This window comes from Drosophila virilis, chromosome X (assembly GCF_030788295.1).
Source record: "Drosophila virilis strain 15010-1051.87 chromosome X, Dvir_AGI_RSII-ME, whole genome shotgun sequence".
Classification (NCBI taxonomy): domain Eukaryota; kingdom Metazoa; phylum Arthropoda; class Insecta; order Diptera; family Drosophilidae; genus Drosophila; species Drosophila virilis.
This window is the reverse complement of record NC_091543.1, coordinates 16,618,734-16,631,578: the sequence shown is the minus strand read 5'-3', so window position 1 is coordinate 16,631,578 and position 12,845 is coordinate 16,618,734. Positions and strand designations below refer to the sequence as shown.

The 12,845-nt window shown below is 42.5% G+C and overlaps 1 protein-coding gene and 1 long non-coding RNA gene across 3 annotated transcripts in view; both read right to left on the bottom strand.

Annotated features, from left to right (window-relative positions):
- Positions 1-12,845, bottom strand: part of LOC116652199 (uncharacterized) — a 62,619-nt gene that overhangs the window by 25,177 nt on the left and 24,597 nt on the right. The window lies entirely within an intron of this gene.
- LOC26531337 (uncharacterized) lies at positions 5,646-6,325 on the bottom strand. The gene has a single exon (XM_015169185.3). It carries the CDS (start codon positions 6,252-6,254, stop codon positions 6,111-6,113), a length of 144 nt encoding a protein of 47 aa, XP_015024671.1. The 5' UTR covers positions 6,255-6,325; the 3' UTR covers positions 5,646-6,110.

The window sequence follows — 12,845 nt, the reverse complement described above, 5'->3', positions numbered from 1 at the left end:
GCCTACCGCGTGCCGCTTGCATGTCGAGCAGGCTGCCATGGGCAGGAGCAGGGGCAGGTGACAGGTGGCGGGCGGTACTCACTACCAACTGATTAAAATGCCTTTCAGGGATGCTGCTGCTATCGCTGCCGACGCCGCCGACGCCACCGACGACGACAACGCCAGCGTCGACGTCGCTGCATTTGCATTTATATTGTTTTGACCAATTTCTGGTCCAGCATTATTATCATTTCTCCTTCTGCTTCTTCTTCTTCTTCTTCTACTGGTCTTGCTGCGTTTTATTATGTACCATTATTATTGCACACAGCACGCAGCACACAGCAGTCGCCCCAGACGAGCCCCAGGATCGGGCAACGGCTACAAGCTCGCACCCTCCAGCTGCTTAAGTAACCAACTTTTGTCGACGCTCCTTTGTTTAGCATATGGCAAAAGTTAGCTAAATGCATTTATGCGAATGCACTGCAGGACAGCGACTCGTTCTCCGCTGCAGTCGCATAGACTTCAGCTAAAGTTTTCAATACAAATTTACATATTGTTAACCCACAAATTAATGCATTGCCAGGCAGCCAGGTGACTTTTCCAGTTCGATTTATGAATAAATATATGAATATGAATGAATATATGAATATGAATACCTAACTAACTGAAACAAATCTTCTTTTTTTGAGGTTAGTTTTACAAATGAATGCCATTTTTGGAGGTTAGGTTCTTAAAGTACAGTTAATTTTTGCGCACAGCTTTGTTGCAAGATTTGGGAAATGAAATTCGAATTGGTTCGGTTCAAAACCGACTCTTAAAGTTATGAAAAATATGTTTACATATGAACATTCATCCGACGCAGTCAAAAGTTTTGTGCTGAAATAGAAACCGGCTCGAACCGGTTCGTTTCAGAAACAATTTGAAGTCTTAGTTATTATTTTGCATGCAAGACCGGACAGGACTAATAACATACTCGGCACAAGCTGACATTTATTGCGGTCTTGGTTAAGTAGGGATTTTATTGTTCACATTGAATAACACTCGTGCTTGTCAACGACAGAGCTGCTTTTGAGATCTCCGCTTTGATTGGCGGGCAAAACAAATTATTATTGCGAGGATTTATCTTCCGGTTGTTATCTGGAGTATCTTTGTGTTATCTGTCGATTGATTGATTAGTGAGTGCAAAGCGTTACAAATTGCCTACTTAAGTATTTCGTTGGCCATAGTCAAACGCAGAAACGCCAAAAACTGTCCGCCCCATAATACACACACACACACACACACACACACACACACGCACACAATTCTCTGTGTGTGTGTGTGCGCCGGCATTTTGTCATTGTCGACTGCGGTCCGGGCAAAAATTGTTTGCGATTTTTATCATTTTAAATGGCGGCCGTCGAGCAACAGAAAAATTGCACAAAAAACACGCGGAAAAAAGTCGGCCCGGCCCAGCCAAGTGTGTGCTGGGGTGGGGGCGGAAAAGTGCCTTGTTTTTCCACTTCTGTTGTTGTGATCTTAAGCGGGGATTTGCATCATAATTTATTATGCAAGAATTCTATGCATCCGACCATTCCATGTCGCCTTACCCATGGCTAATTTCGATGGCGAAGCTGGCGATAAAAAAGAATTTTCCCTAAATGAGTTTTCTCCTGCCCTTGTTTGGCAAGGACGAGGGGGGGTGAGCGAAGAGTTTCTTAAATGGTGCAGCTCAGCGGAGACAGTTGAAAGAAAAGGCATCGAAATCCTTTGCTAATCTTTGCATAACAAACATTTATAAATTATTTATTTGGTCAGATGCGTGGTAAGGTAAGGTAACACGCCAATGCTGGTAAGGTGTTAAGCAAAATAATGTTCGCCGTGGTTTACCTTGTTCCTTCCTGCTTGAGTCACGTGCGTCGCGTGTTGCTGGGATTAAAGCACACAACGAGAGAGACAAAGAGAGAGCGTGAGTGAGAGGGAGAGAGCGGGTGTGTAAGAGAGAAACAACAGCAAATGGCAGCTTAAATTGTCTCGTATTTTTATTACTGTCTCCCAACTCGGGGGAATCCCTGTACTTATAAGCGAAAGGGTGTTACATCTTATTGCCACACGAAATTTTCATCAAACGTGCCGCAAACAGCGACTGCGACTGCGAGTGGCCAAAAAAAAACGTATGAAACGAATAAAATAGAATTTGCACCTAGCTAAGTGGCCGGGGAAAAACTCCCGCATCTAAACGGTACCCAAAATGAAACAGGTTGAGGGCAAGCAGTTGATATTGGATAAACACAACACAAGAACGATGCCAATAGCTTAAAAAGTAGTCAAACAATTCTTTTGTGGTGCTGCAATAGTATCCCTAGAGATATGTCCAAATAAATACAAATAACTATACAAATATGTTGGTATTCTTTAACCAATCAAAACTGAGCTTCGAGTTTGAATCAGAAGAACGCCGGTTCAAATCCAGCAACAACTTTCTTCTTAAAAAAGACAAGTACACACGTGCTAAAAATTAAAGCTGGTGCGTTTCTTGAGCCGGACGACGCCCGGTAATTATATTATTGGTTAATTTTATTGTCAGAATTCAGAATCCCAGGAGCAGTGCAATATCATGGATTGTGACGAAAACCAAAGTATCGACAGTTTTGCAACACTACAAATATCGTAAGGGTAACTAACGTAATCGATACTACTCGATAGTTTGCTGAGTTATTAGGGTGAGCCAAAAATTCGGCAATTTAATTATAAGAGCACACCAAAACATAGCAGACTATCTTAGTCAAGAGTCACAGTTTTACTGTTATTTTTGATATTAGAACTCAGCTATAAACAAATTAAAAATTGCATTAGTTCAGTATAAAGAAAAGAGTATTTCTCAGTCGTGCAGCCTTTGCTATCGCTTCATTAAGTGTATGGCTCGCTAGGGAGATAAGTTAACAATAGATAAGTAAAGAGCTATCGATTAGCAGCTCCATTTTCATATCTATTTACATTTCCAATTTTCAAATGTCCATCTGTCTAGACCAAGCCACACCCCACCCCCACGCCCTCCTGTCGCCACCACCTGTGTGGGCGGTGTATTCAGTTGGACGCCCTGCTGCTGCAGAAAACTGTGGTTGATTTGGTTTACGAGCTGGCAACAAGCAATAGTTTAATTATTTAGTAAACCGATGCTTAAAAGCTTAACAAGCATCGCTTTGAATGTCCCTGTTAATGCTGATGATGACAACGGCGAGGCAGGAACCAACGCCTGGCAGAGGGAGGTCGGCAGGTGGTAGGTGGTAGGTGCAACATTTGGGCAGCGACAGCTGTCTCATAACTTGGACAAAAATGCTTATGCCGTCATTAAATCGGTAGAAGGACACTCTGGCGACGTCCCGACGCCCTGACCACAGCCGCATGTGAAGCTCGTCCAGTTCAGCAGGCGCCTGGCCACGCTCTGTGTGTATCGCCAAGTGTCAATAAATGTGTTCTTGGCTGGGAGTTGAAGCCGCAGTGCCACCAGCCTGGCCGCATCTATACTCAGGCCCCGCCCCGCCCACGCCCATGCACAGGCACAGGCACAGAGCCAGAGCCAGAGCCGGCAGCACTCACGATCTGGTCTGCCGCCAGCTGTGTCCTTTCCTAGACAAACAATAAAATATTCAAAGTTTATAATGTAAATTAACCCAAGTTGGCCGGCTCGGCCTCGGGCCACGTTTCGGTGTTCTGGCCATCCTGGCCAAGTTGCTGACTGGCCCCATGAATATACAATAGTCATCTGCTGTCTCGCTCTCGCCCAGCCTCTGTCCGTACTGTGACTATTGGTGGGAGCTGGGGCGGGGAGGGGTAAGTGGGCAGCAAATCTGAGGCCGATGCTGAAACTGTGGGGCAAACATACATAAATTCTCATATTGCTGCGGCCCCTTTGGCCAGCTGGAATCTTGAGACCTAAAGGATTTGCCGCTGCGGCCGGGGCTAATCAAATTTTATTGGCCCGCTCGCGACAAGTGGCCGTACAGGGGGCGTGACAGCTCGAAAGGACCCGTAAAGCTGCAAATTTGTGAAAATTTGTGAGTATTTCTGGAAGCTTGTGGGGGCTCCGGTAAGCCGACACGAGACGACTGATTGAACTTTGACCAGGTGCCAGATAAGAGGAGCAGCAAGTGTGCTGCCCAAATGTTCCTCCAGCTGGCTAAATATTAATGCAACCGAGTACCTGCCTGTGACAAGGCACGCCCACTTCTACACATACTTTAAGCTGCCTTGATATTCTCTGCATTAATTGGTAATTTGTACAAAAAGTATTATGTGTTGTGCAAATACATGCAACAGGCAAAAGGAGGCATCTTGGAGAACTTAAAATAATCTTACAAATATTCTTGAGCACGCTAAGTATTAAAATATATGTATAATATAATATATATTCCTCTATATGATAATATTATTTAATATAAGTATTAACTTCAAAGTTTGGTTTTAAGAGATAAACTGGGCTATGTAGGTTCTTGTAAAGTAGACATACATTAGGAGCATTTCATTTCCGTAAAGATTTCATTTATATTTTTTGGTTAAGAAGCCATTTCGTATAGGTTAGAGCTGAGGCAAGGAGAAAAACGAGCGTTACTTTCTATGGACAGAAGAATTTGGTAATATTTGAAAAGGTCGCTTGAAGTTGGGTGCAGTGTATCTGTTAGTCAATGACGCCCGTCTACAGTTAGTTGCTTTACTTGCCGCTTATTTATCAGTGCCTAAAGCCAGCCAGGAATGATGAATGATTAGCAAACAGCCGCTGACCAAAGCGGGTGAAGTATCTGGATCGAACTGTGGGGTCTGCGTGAGGCTAGTTCCTGGGAGCTGGGCGCTGGAAGCTGGACAACTCAAATTTTGTTGCCTCTCGCACAGTGGACGTCATCTTTCATTAGATTAACGATTGTCCCGGTCACTGGGTAGCTGCCCAAAATCAAATCTTCAACAATCTGTTCTGCCAAACTGCCGCCGCACACGCATGACAAGAGCAAAGCTCGCCTGGCCAATGGGTACACTTCCAAGTGTGTGTGTGTGTGCGCGTGTCTGTGAGTGTGTGTTTGTATTTGTGTCCATTTGTGTGACAAAAAAGAGTGTCAAATGCGAACGCCATCCTATGCATAGCTCGCAGTTTTTTGGCGTGGGTGGCGGAGAGGGCGAGAGGGGGCCCTGCGACCTGCAACCGTCAAGCGTCAAGCGTCAACCGTCAGTCGTACAGGGTCGGGGCTTATGGCCGGGCCATAACCAACGACCAAACGAGTGTCAACTTGATCCTGACAAAGTATTTGCGGCTTGCCAGTCATTTTTAGTACGCCCACAGATTTTGCCCACCCGCTCCCTTTGAGAGGGCGTGCGAGCTGTGGGGCCCGGCAAGCTGTGGCTGAGTCCCTTTCGGCCTAAATGAGTTTTGAAAACCCAACTAAATATGATTGTCGATGGCAGCAGCTATTGTTTTTCTGCTTACTTATTACGTAACAAGCTAATCTACAGGTACTCTAATCAAGCAGATATATAAACATATTTAAGATAAGCGTGTGCAATGCAATGTTTCCGCATAGATAGAAGGTCACATCCTGTGTGGCTACGCAGTTGTGAACTCTGAAATCAGCTCACTAAAAATATCGATTGATAACAATAATAATATTTCTTTGAAATGTTTATCCAAATGCTGTCGCTTGCCTTTTGCACATAACTTACGTGCATTTATTAACTATGTACAACATGCATGTTTTTATACTGTAGGAACTTAGTTTTAGTTATAAGCTAAAAAAAAAAATTGAAAAAAATTTAAATAATATTAAACATAATTTACGCCGACGGCGACTGTTGTTCGTCTCGGCACCGAAGTCTGAAGTTTGAAGTTGAAGAACTTGTTCGCTGCTGCTGATTCACGCTTGCAGTTCATTTTGGAACTACACAGAATCAAGCTTAAATAGCAACACTTTTCGTCGGTTAGCTGAACTAGTTCATTTTGTTGCAGCAACAAATCGGAGCCAGTTGCATGAGAATACTGTAACTGTAATCCACTTGGCAAGAACTTCACTTCATCCCCTCTCCCCCACTTGCACTGTAATCCCGCTACCCCCGCTGCTCCTGCTTCCTGCCAGAACTCCACCTGCATCAGCTACTGCCTGCAGCTTCTATTCCTGCTCCACATGACGCTTCGCCTTGGGCATGGCCACGTCCAGGGAGCGATCCACATACGCAAAGTTATCCACGACGCTCACATAGAGCACTCCGCCCATCACAGTCAGGGCTCCGGCAATGGCAATCTTGGACCACATGTTGCGTGTACGTCGGGCTACGTTGTGCGACTGAACCAGCGTTAAAGATACGTATTTGCAATATGCGCGGGACGCACGCCCTGCATGACGCTTTATATACCCAGAACGCGCAGCGGGAGCGACTCCAGTCCCAGCGCCGACGATGACGTCGCCGCTGCCGGTTTCCCCAGCGAGCTTTCGGCCCAGCTACTGCGTATGTGCGGCTGGTCACGTCGGCCGTACGACCCCGCCGCCAGCAGAAGCTTTTTTCTATGTCGCCCCACATAATGCACTTCCTTCTCCGCGGGCCACCCATTCATTATCGATCATTCGATAAGAACTTTTCGCGTGCTTTCACATACACACCTTATACGTTTGTATACATATATATTTGCCAATATTTTCTGCAATGTTTTTGTTTGTTTATTGGCTCAGTTTTGTTTATCAAGATCTCTTAATCTCGCCGGCTGTCTGGCCCGCGGCCAGCGGAGACGGAGGCGGAGGGGGCGGACCAAGACCCACACCCACTTGATTATGAGCTCGCACACATTTGGACAAGCTATCATAACAGAATATGCATGTTTTGGCTGGTTTCTTTTTCGCCAGCTTTCAGTGCTATATTTAAGTTTATAACTCAATTTGGCAAGCACATCTATATCTATATCTATATCTCTACAATATAAACATTTGCACATATTCCATGCGCTAAATGTAAATTCTTTTGGAATGCGATAATAAAGCATAATATTCAACTGACTGCAGATCTGAACTCGAACTAATATGTTTGTTGTTGCCCCAAAATAATTGAAGTTTAATCTAAAGTTATCGGTTTGTTTTCTTAGAGCATTTCAAATGCGGCATTGACAAAAAACTGTTTTTGTGTTTACTTTGCCATTTTTTGTAGTTATTTGATTGTTAAATTATATTTTACGTTTCTTAAAGGTTTTCGTTTTTACTTTGTTCTCGTAAAATAAGTATGAAGAGGGCGTCGTTAACTTGGGCAGATGTATGTGACATTTGCTCGGAGGTAGCTTTATAATTATAAACTAACATATTCGGAGAACATATGGGACTGTCTAGCAAAAATAAAAAAAACAAGAATAACAATAACCATACTACTATTTATATAAATAATATTAATAATAATACTATTAATATCAGCAATAAAATTAGAAATGATTATAATTGAACAATGATTAGATAAGAACAATAATAATAAAAGTTAATAAATAATACCAAATTATTTGATCAGACCAATCAGTATAAATGTTCAACATAGATCAAATCCAGGGTGTCCTTCAGTCGAGTACTCTGCTAATCTGCGTTGTTTATTTGAATGTTTTTTGCACTGAGTGCCATGTCATATGAGGGGCTAATAATGATAGAATGTTATCGAGCTTTTAGCACCGTTGCGATGAGTCTATCTACAAATAAAGCTTACTAATTGTCAATGTGTGAATGCGAATGTCGCCGAGGGCGGGGCGGAGCGGGCCGGTACTAATACTCACTTGGCTAAATACACAGCTCAACAAACGATGATTAACCAATGACTCAAAAAAGTGGAGAAAAACCAACGAAAGGCAGTAAAATAATTCGCAATATGCAGTGAGAATAATTAACCGAGTGTGGGTGGCCTCAGCAGCGGGTATTCATGCGCTGCTGTGGTTTAGCTTAATGAGTGTAATCGCCTACTTAACTGATTATATAATTGTGCATACACATACACATACATGTATACACACAGACATATATATATATATAGATATTCATGAGCTACATTTACGCTTCTATTGATGCAAGTGGCATAAACGAGTATTGCAGCGGACACTTGGAATGCATTCAGCACTCATTATGAGTATTATGCGATCAATTATGCTTAACTTAAGCTGTTATCTAAATAAGGGCCCCGACAATGGCCCATGTGCAACTATTAGTCCCATTCAAACTCACTTTAATCGAACAATGGTTTAATTAGCAAATTCGGAGACTGGCCTTTGCAGTTAACTTGAACACATGAGTTCTATTGGTTAGCACTAGATTATATATATATCTATTGGTTAGCACTGTTCTACAAGACTAGAATATATATGTATAGGGAGGTACGATTTGTTGTTGTTTTGATACTATATATATAAATGACATATAATATATAATATATATATGTATATGATATAAGACTTGAGATACAAGGGAATGTGAAGCATACGACTCAGATGTATATAGATAAAGTCTATAGTATAAATATAAGATAAAAGATATGAAATGACATTTGATATAAATTGAAAAACAACATTTCAGTTAGAGACTTGTTTATAAGAATCAAGGTAGAAAGAGGATTAAAGATAATATAAAATGTATAAATAGGAATTGCTCTTAAGCGTTGAATGCATCGTGTTAAGAGTTAATTACCAATGCCGAAATATATTTCCACTTTCAAGCATTTACGGTTGATTTTTCCAACTAAATATGATTATAAATATGTGTGCGTGTGCGCCCGCGTGTGCGTGTGTATGGGTGTGGGCGACCTCGCGCTGTTTACGCGGAAATTAATCGAAGCTCATAAAGCAGCGTAAACAAAGACAAAGACAACACCCGCAAAGCGCAGACAATGCTGCTCCTGTTGAGGGAAATAGATACGGGCGGGGCGGGGCGGGGCTGGGGCTTGTAGTTGGTTTCAGCAGCACGTTGCTTGTTAGCATCGTATCTATGGGAGCGACATCGTCGCATGTAGATAAACAGGCATTAATAATATAAATTTGGCCAGCATTGTCTATATTCCGACAGCTCCTGGGGTCGCAAGCTGGCTGCTGGCGGGGGAAGGGGTGCCTGGTGAGCTATATGCCAACAGATTGCCATCATTTGTGTTTGCTTATGGTCTGCGACTATGCGGATAGCACGGAACTGTATCTCTCCCTCTCCCGCTCTCTCTTGCTCTCTCTTTCTCTCTCTCTCTCTCTCTCTCTCCATCTCTCACTCAGGCTTCAGCTAGTTCCAAGTCTGCATCTGTATCTGTATTTGCATCTGTATCTGTATCTGTATCTATATCTATATCTATATCTATATCTATATCTGTATCTGTATCTGTATCTGTATCTGTATCTGTATCTGTATCTGTATCTGTATCTGTATCTGTATCTGTATCTGTATCTGTATCTGTATCTGTATCTGTATCTGTATCTGTATCTGTATCTGTATCTGTATCTGTATCTGTACTGTATCTGTATCTGTATCTGTATCTGTATCTGTATCTGTATCTGTATCTGTATCTGTATCTGTATCTGTATCTGTATCTGTATCTGTATCTGTATCTGTATCTGTATCTGTATCTGTATCTGTATCTGTATCTGTATCTGTATCTGTATCTGTATCTGTATCTGTATCTGTATCTGTATCTGTATCTGTATCTGTATCTGTATCTGTATCTGTATCTGTATCTGTATCTGTATCTGTATCTGTATCTGTATCTGTATCTGTATCTGTATCTGTATCTGTATCTTATCTGTATCTGTATCTGTATCTGTATCTGTATCTGTATCTGTATCTGTATCTGTATCTGTATGTATCTGTATCTGTATCTGTATCTGTATCTGTATCTGTATCTGTATCTGTATCTGTATCTGTATCTGTATCTGTATCTGTATCTGTATCTGTATCTGTATCTGTATCTGTATCTGTATCTGTATCTGTATCTGTATCTGTATCTGTATCTGTATCTGTATCTGTATCTGTATCTGTATCTGTATCTGTATCTGTATCTGTATCTGTATCTGTATCTGTATCTGTATCTGTATCTGTATCTGTATCTGTATCTGTATCTGTATCTGTATCTGTATCTGTATCTGTATCTGTATCTGTATCTGTATCTGTATCTGTATCTGTATCTGTATCTGTATCTGTATCTGTATCTGTATCTGTATCTGTATCTGTATCTGTATCTGTATCTGTATCTGTATCTGTATCTGTATCTGTATCTGTATCTGTATCTGTATCTGTATCTGTATCTGTATCTGTATCTGTATCTGTATCTGTATCTGTATCTGTATCTGTATCTGTATCGTATCTGTATCTGTATCTGTATCTGTATCTGTATCTGTATCTGTATCTGTATCTGTATCTGTATCTGTATCTGTATCTGTATCTGTATCTGTATCTGTATCTGTATCTGTATCTGTATCTGTATCTGTATCTGTATCTGTATCTGTATCTGTATCTGTATCTGTATCTGTATCTGTATCTGTATCTGTATCTGTATCTGTATCTGTATCTGTATCTGTATCTGTATCTGTATCTGTATCTGTATCTGTATCTGTATCTGTATCTGTATCTGTATCTGTATCTGTATCTGTATCTGTATCTGTATCTGTATCTGTATCTGTATCTGTATCTGTATCTGTATCTGTATCTGTATCTGTATCTGTATCGTATCTGTATCTGTATCTGTATCTGTATCTTTATCTGTATCTGTATCTGTATCTGTATCTGTATCTGTATCTGTATCTGTATCTGTATCTGTATCTGTATCTGTATGCCTAGCTCTACGTACGTGGAATGCTGGGCAACTGCCGTCGCCGTTTTTACTCTTTCACTTTCGACGGCATCCTTCACGCCAGCTGTTCAGCTTTATCATATTAGTTCCATCCCGTGGACGGCTGGAAACTATTTTTGCCAATGCAGCTTTCGACTTTTTCCATGTGAAATTAAATTTCCTAATAAATATACTAGTGCTAGCATGTGGGTAGGGTCTAGCTGGCTGGTAAGGCGCTGCGTCGCGTTCGCAAACGTCGGTCGCATCCGCTTGTGCCAATTTTCCAATGCAAAAACCGGCAACACCACCTGAGACCCACTTTCTTGTGCCCGTGCCAGCCGAATCCTGCGCCCCCCGCGGGACGTATTTGTGCTGCGCTCGGTTTGTTCGCTTGCACTTCCTTCCGGCTGGGCCTCATACACCGACAACGAAAAAAACCTCAAGTAAACAGACGATGCAGCCCACTCCCTGCTCCCCTCCCCCCCCCTCACCGTTACAGCCAGCTACCGCCCACTGAGATTCCGTCTTCTTTGCACAAATTGAATTCTCGAGCGCACATTTTCATTTGACGGTGTGTGTGTGTGTACTTGTTAATTTTCACACTGGAAAATTGCATCAACTGGCTTACGACTTTATGTACAGTCGTAACAACGGCAAAACACGGCAAATATCTAACTTTTCGAAGTTAGAAGGCTTGACTATGCCCAGCTCAAAGTTCACAATTCAGCTGGCCCAGCCTAGCCCGGCCTGACAACTATAACAGCAAGAACTGCAGCAGGAACAACAACAACAAAGAAAAACCACCTCACTGCACTGCCATTAAGTATACCACAAGGCAGCCGCATCTCAACCTTTCAGACGTCATGTCACGCCACGAAGATCGATAGATTGCGTGTTCACATACCAATTTCTGCTGATAATTGTTAAAATTGGTTGAAATGTAGCACAGTGTACAGTCAGTCATTAGCCAGGCCTGGCGGAAAAACAGCCCAAGTGCAAGAAGGTATGCGGGGCTGCAATAGCTCAAATGGCTTAAATCGTTAATAGATATATATCTAGATATTGATATATAGACAAAGAAAATGATAACGATAAAGGAACAGATATAATTGCAGAGAAAGAGAAAGATTAAGATAAAGAGACAGATAAAAATATGGTTATATCTTTACACACACAGATATATATATATATACATATAGATATATAGATATACACATATATAGCTATACCGATAGATACAGTTACAGATATGCAAGTAATTTTCTAGAAATTAGAGCCTTGCTAGTCAAAGGTCAGGCGATGCCAGTCCAAGGTCACAGGACCGATGTACCCTCTTTCCAATAGGGTATACGTGGCAGTTCACTGATAAAACACTCATTTAAATGATAATTACGCTACTCGTTATCCTCGAAGCGAACATGTCAGTTGGATGTTAACTACATTTGTATGCAGTTTGGGTTTCGGGGTGCCTGGCTGGCTGGATGCGCGGGTGGTTTTGGTGCGGGGGGTGGCTGGGGGTGCTTGGGGCATGCCTTTTGTCCTGATCCATGGGGTACATTTTAATTTATGAGCAAATTTTGCGTATCTAATGCACAGCGTCCTGCACTTTGTGTGCACAATTAAATTTTCAATGTAATTTCACGCACAAATGCCTTCAATTGCACGCGGCTCCGCGTGGGGTACCGATTTTGTGGTTAGGTGCCCTCGAAAGTGGTTCGGGGCAGGGGGCAGGAGAAGGGGGGCAGCGTGCAGCGCGTGGACTTTGCAGCGCCGGGTCATAGGCCCAAGCTAGCGATTAGCATCGTGTGCATCACGTGAAGCGACATAATCATCATAATCGCATTGACACTACAAATGAACGCGCGCCACGGCTGAGGGATTGGCGGGCGGCTGGGCAGTTTGGCGGGTTGGGCGTAGGTAACGGGACACCGCCAACGGAGGCGGGTGGCACAACAGGAAGGCTGCACTTATCGACAACATTCACGCGCTTGAGTGGCATCAACATTTTTATGGCCGTTGTTGTTTTGGCAAACGGCCGATTAACGTCGCTTATCAATTAGCACAGTTCGCCAGCTATCAAAGAGCCG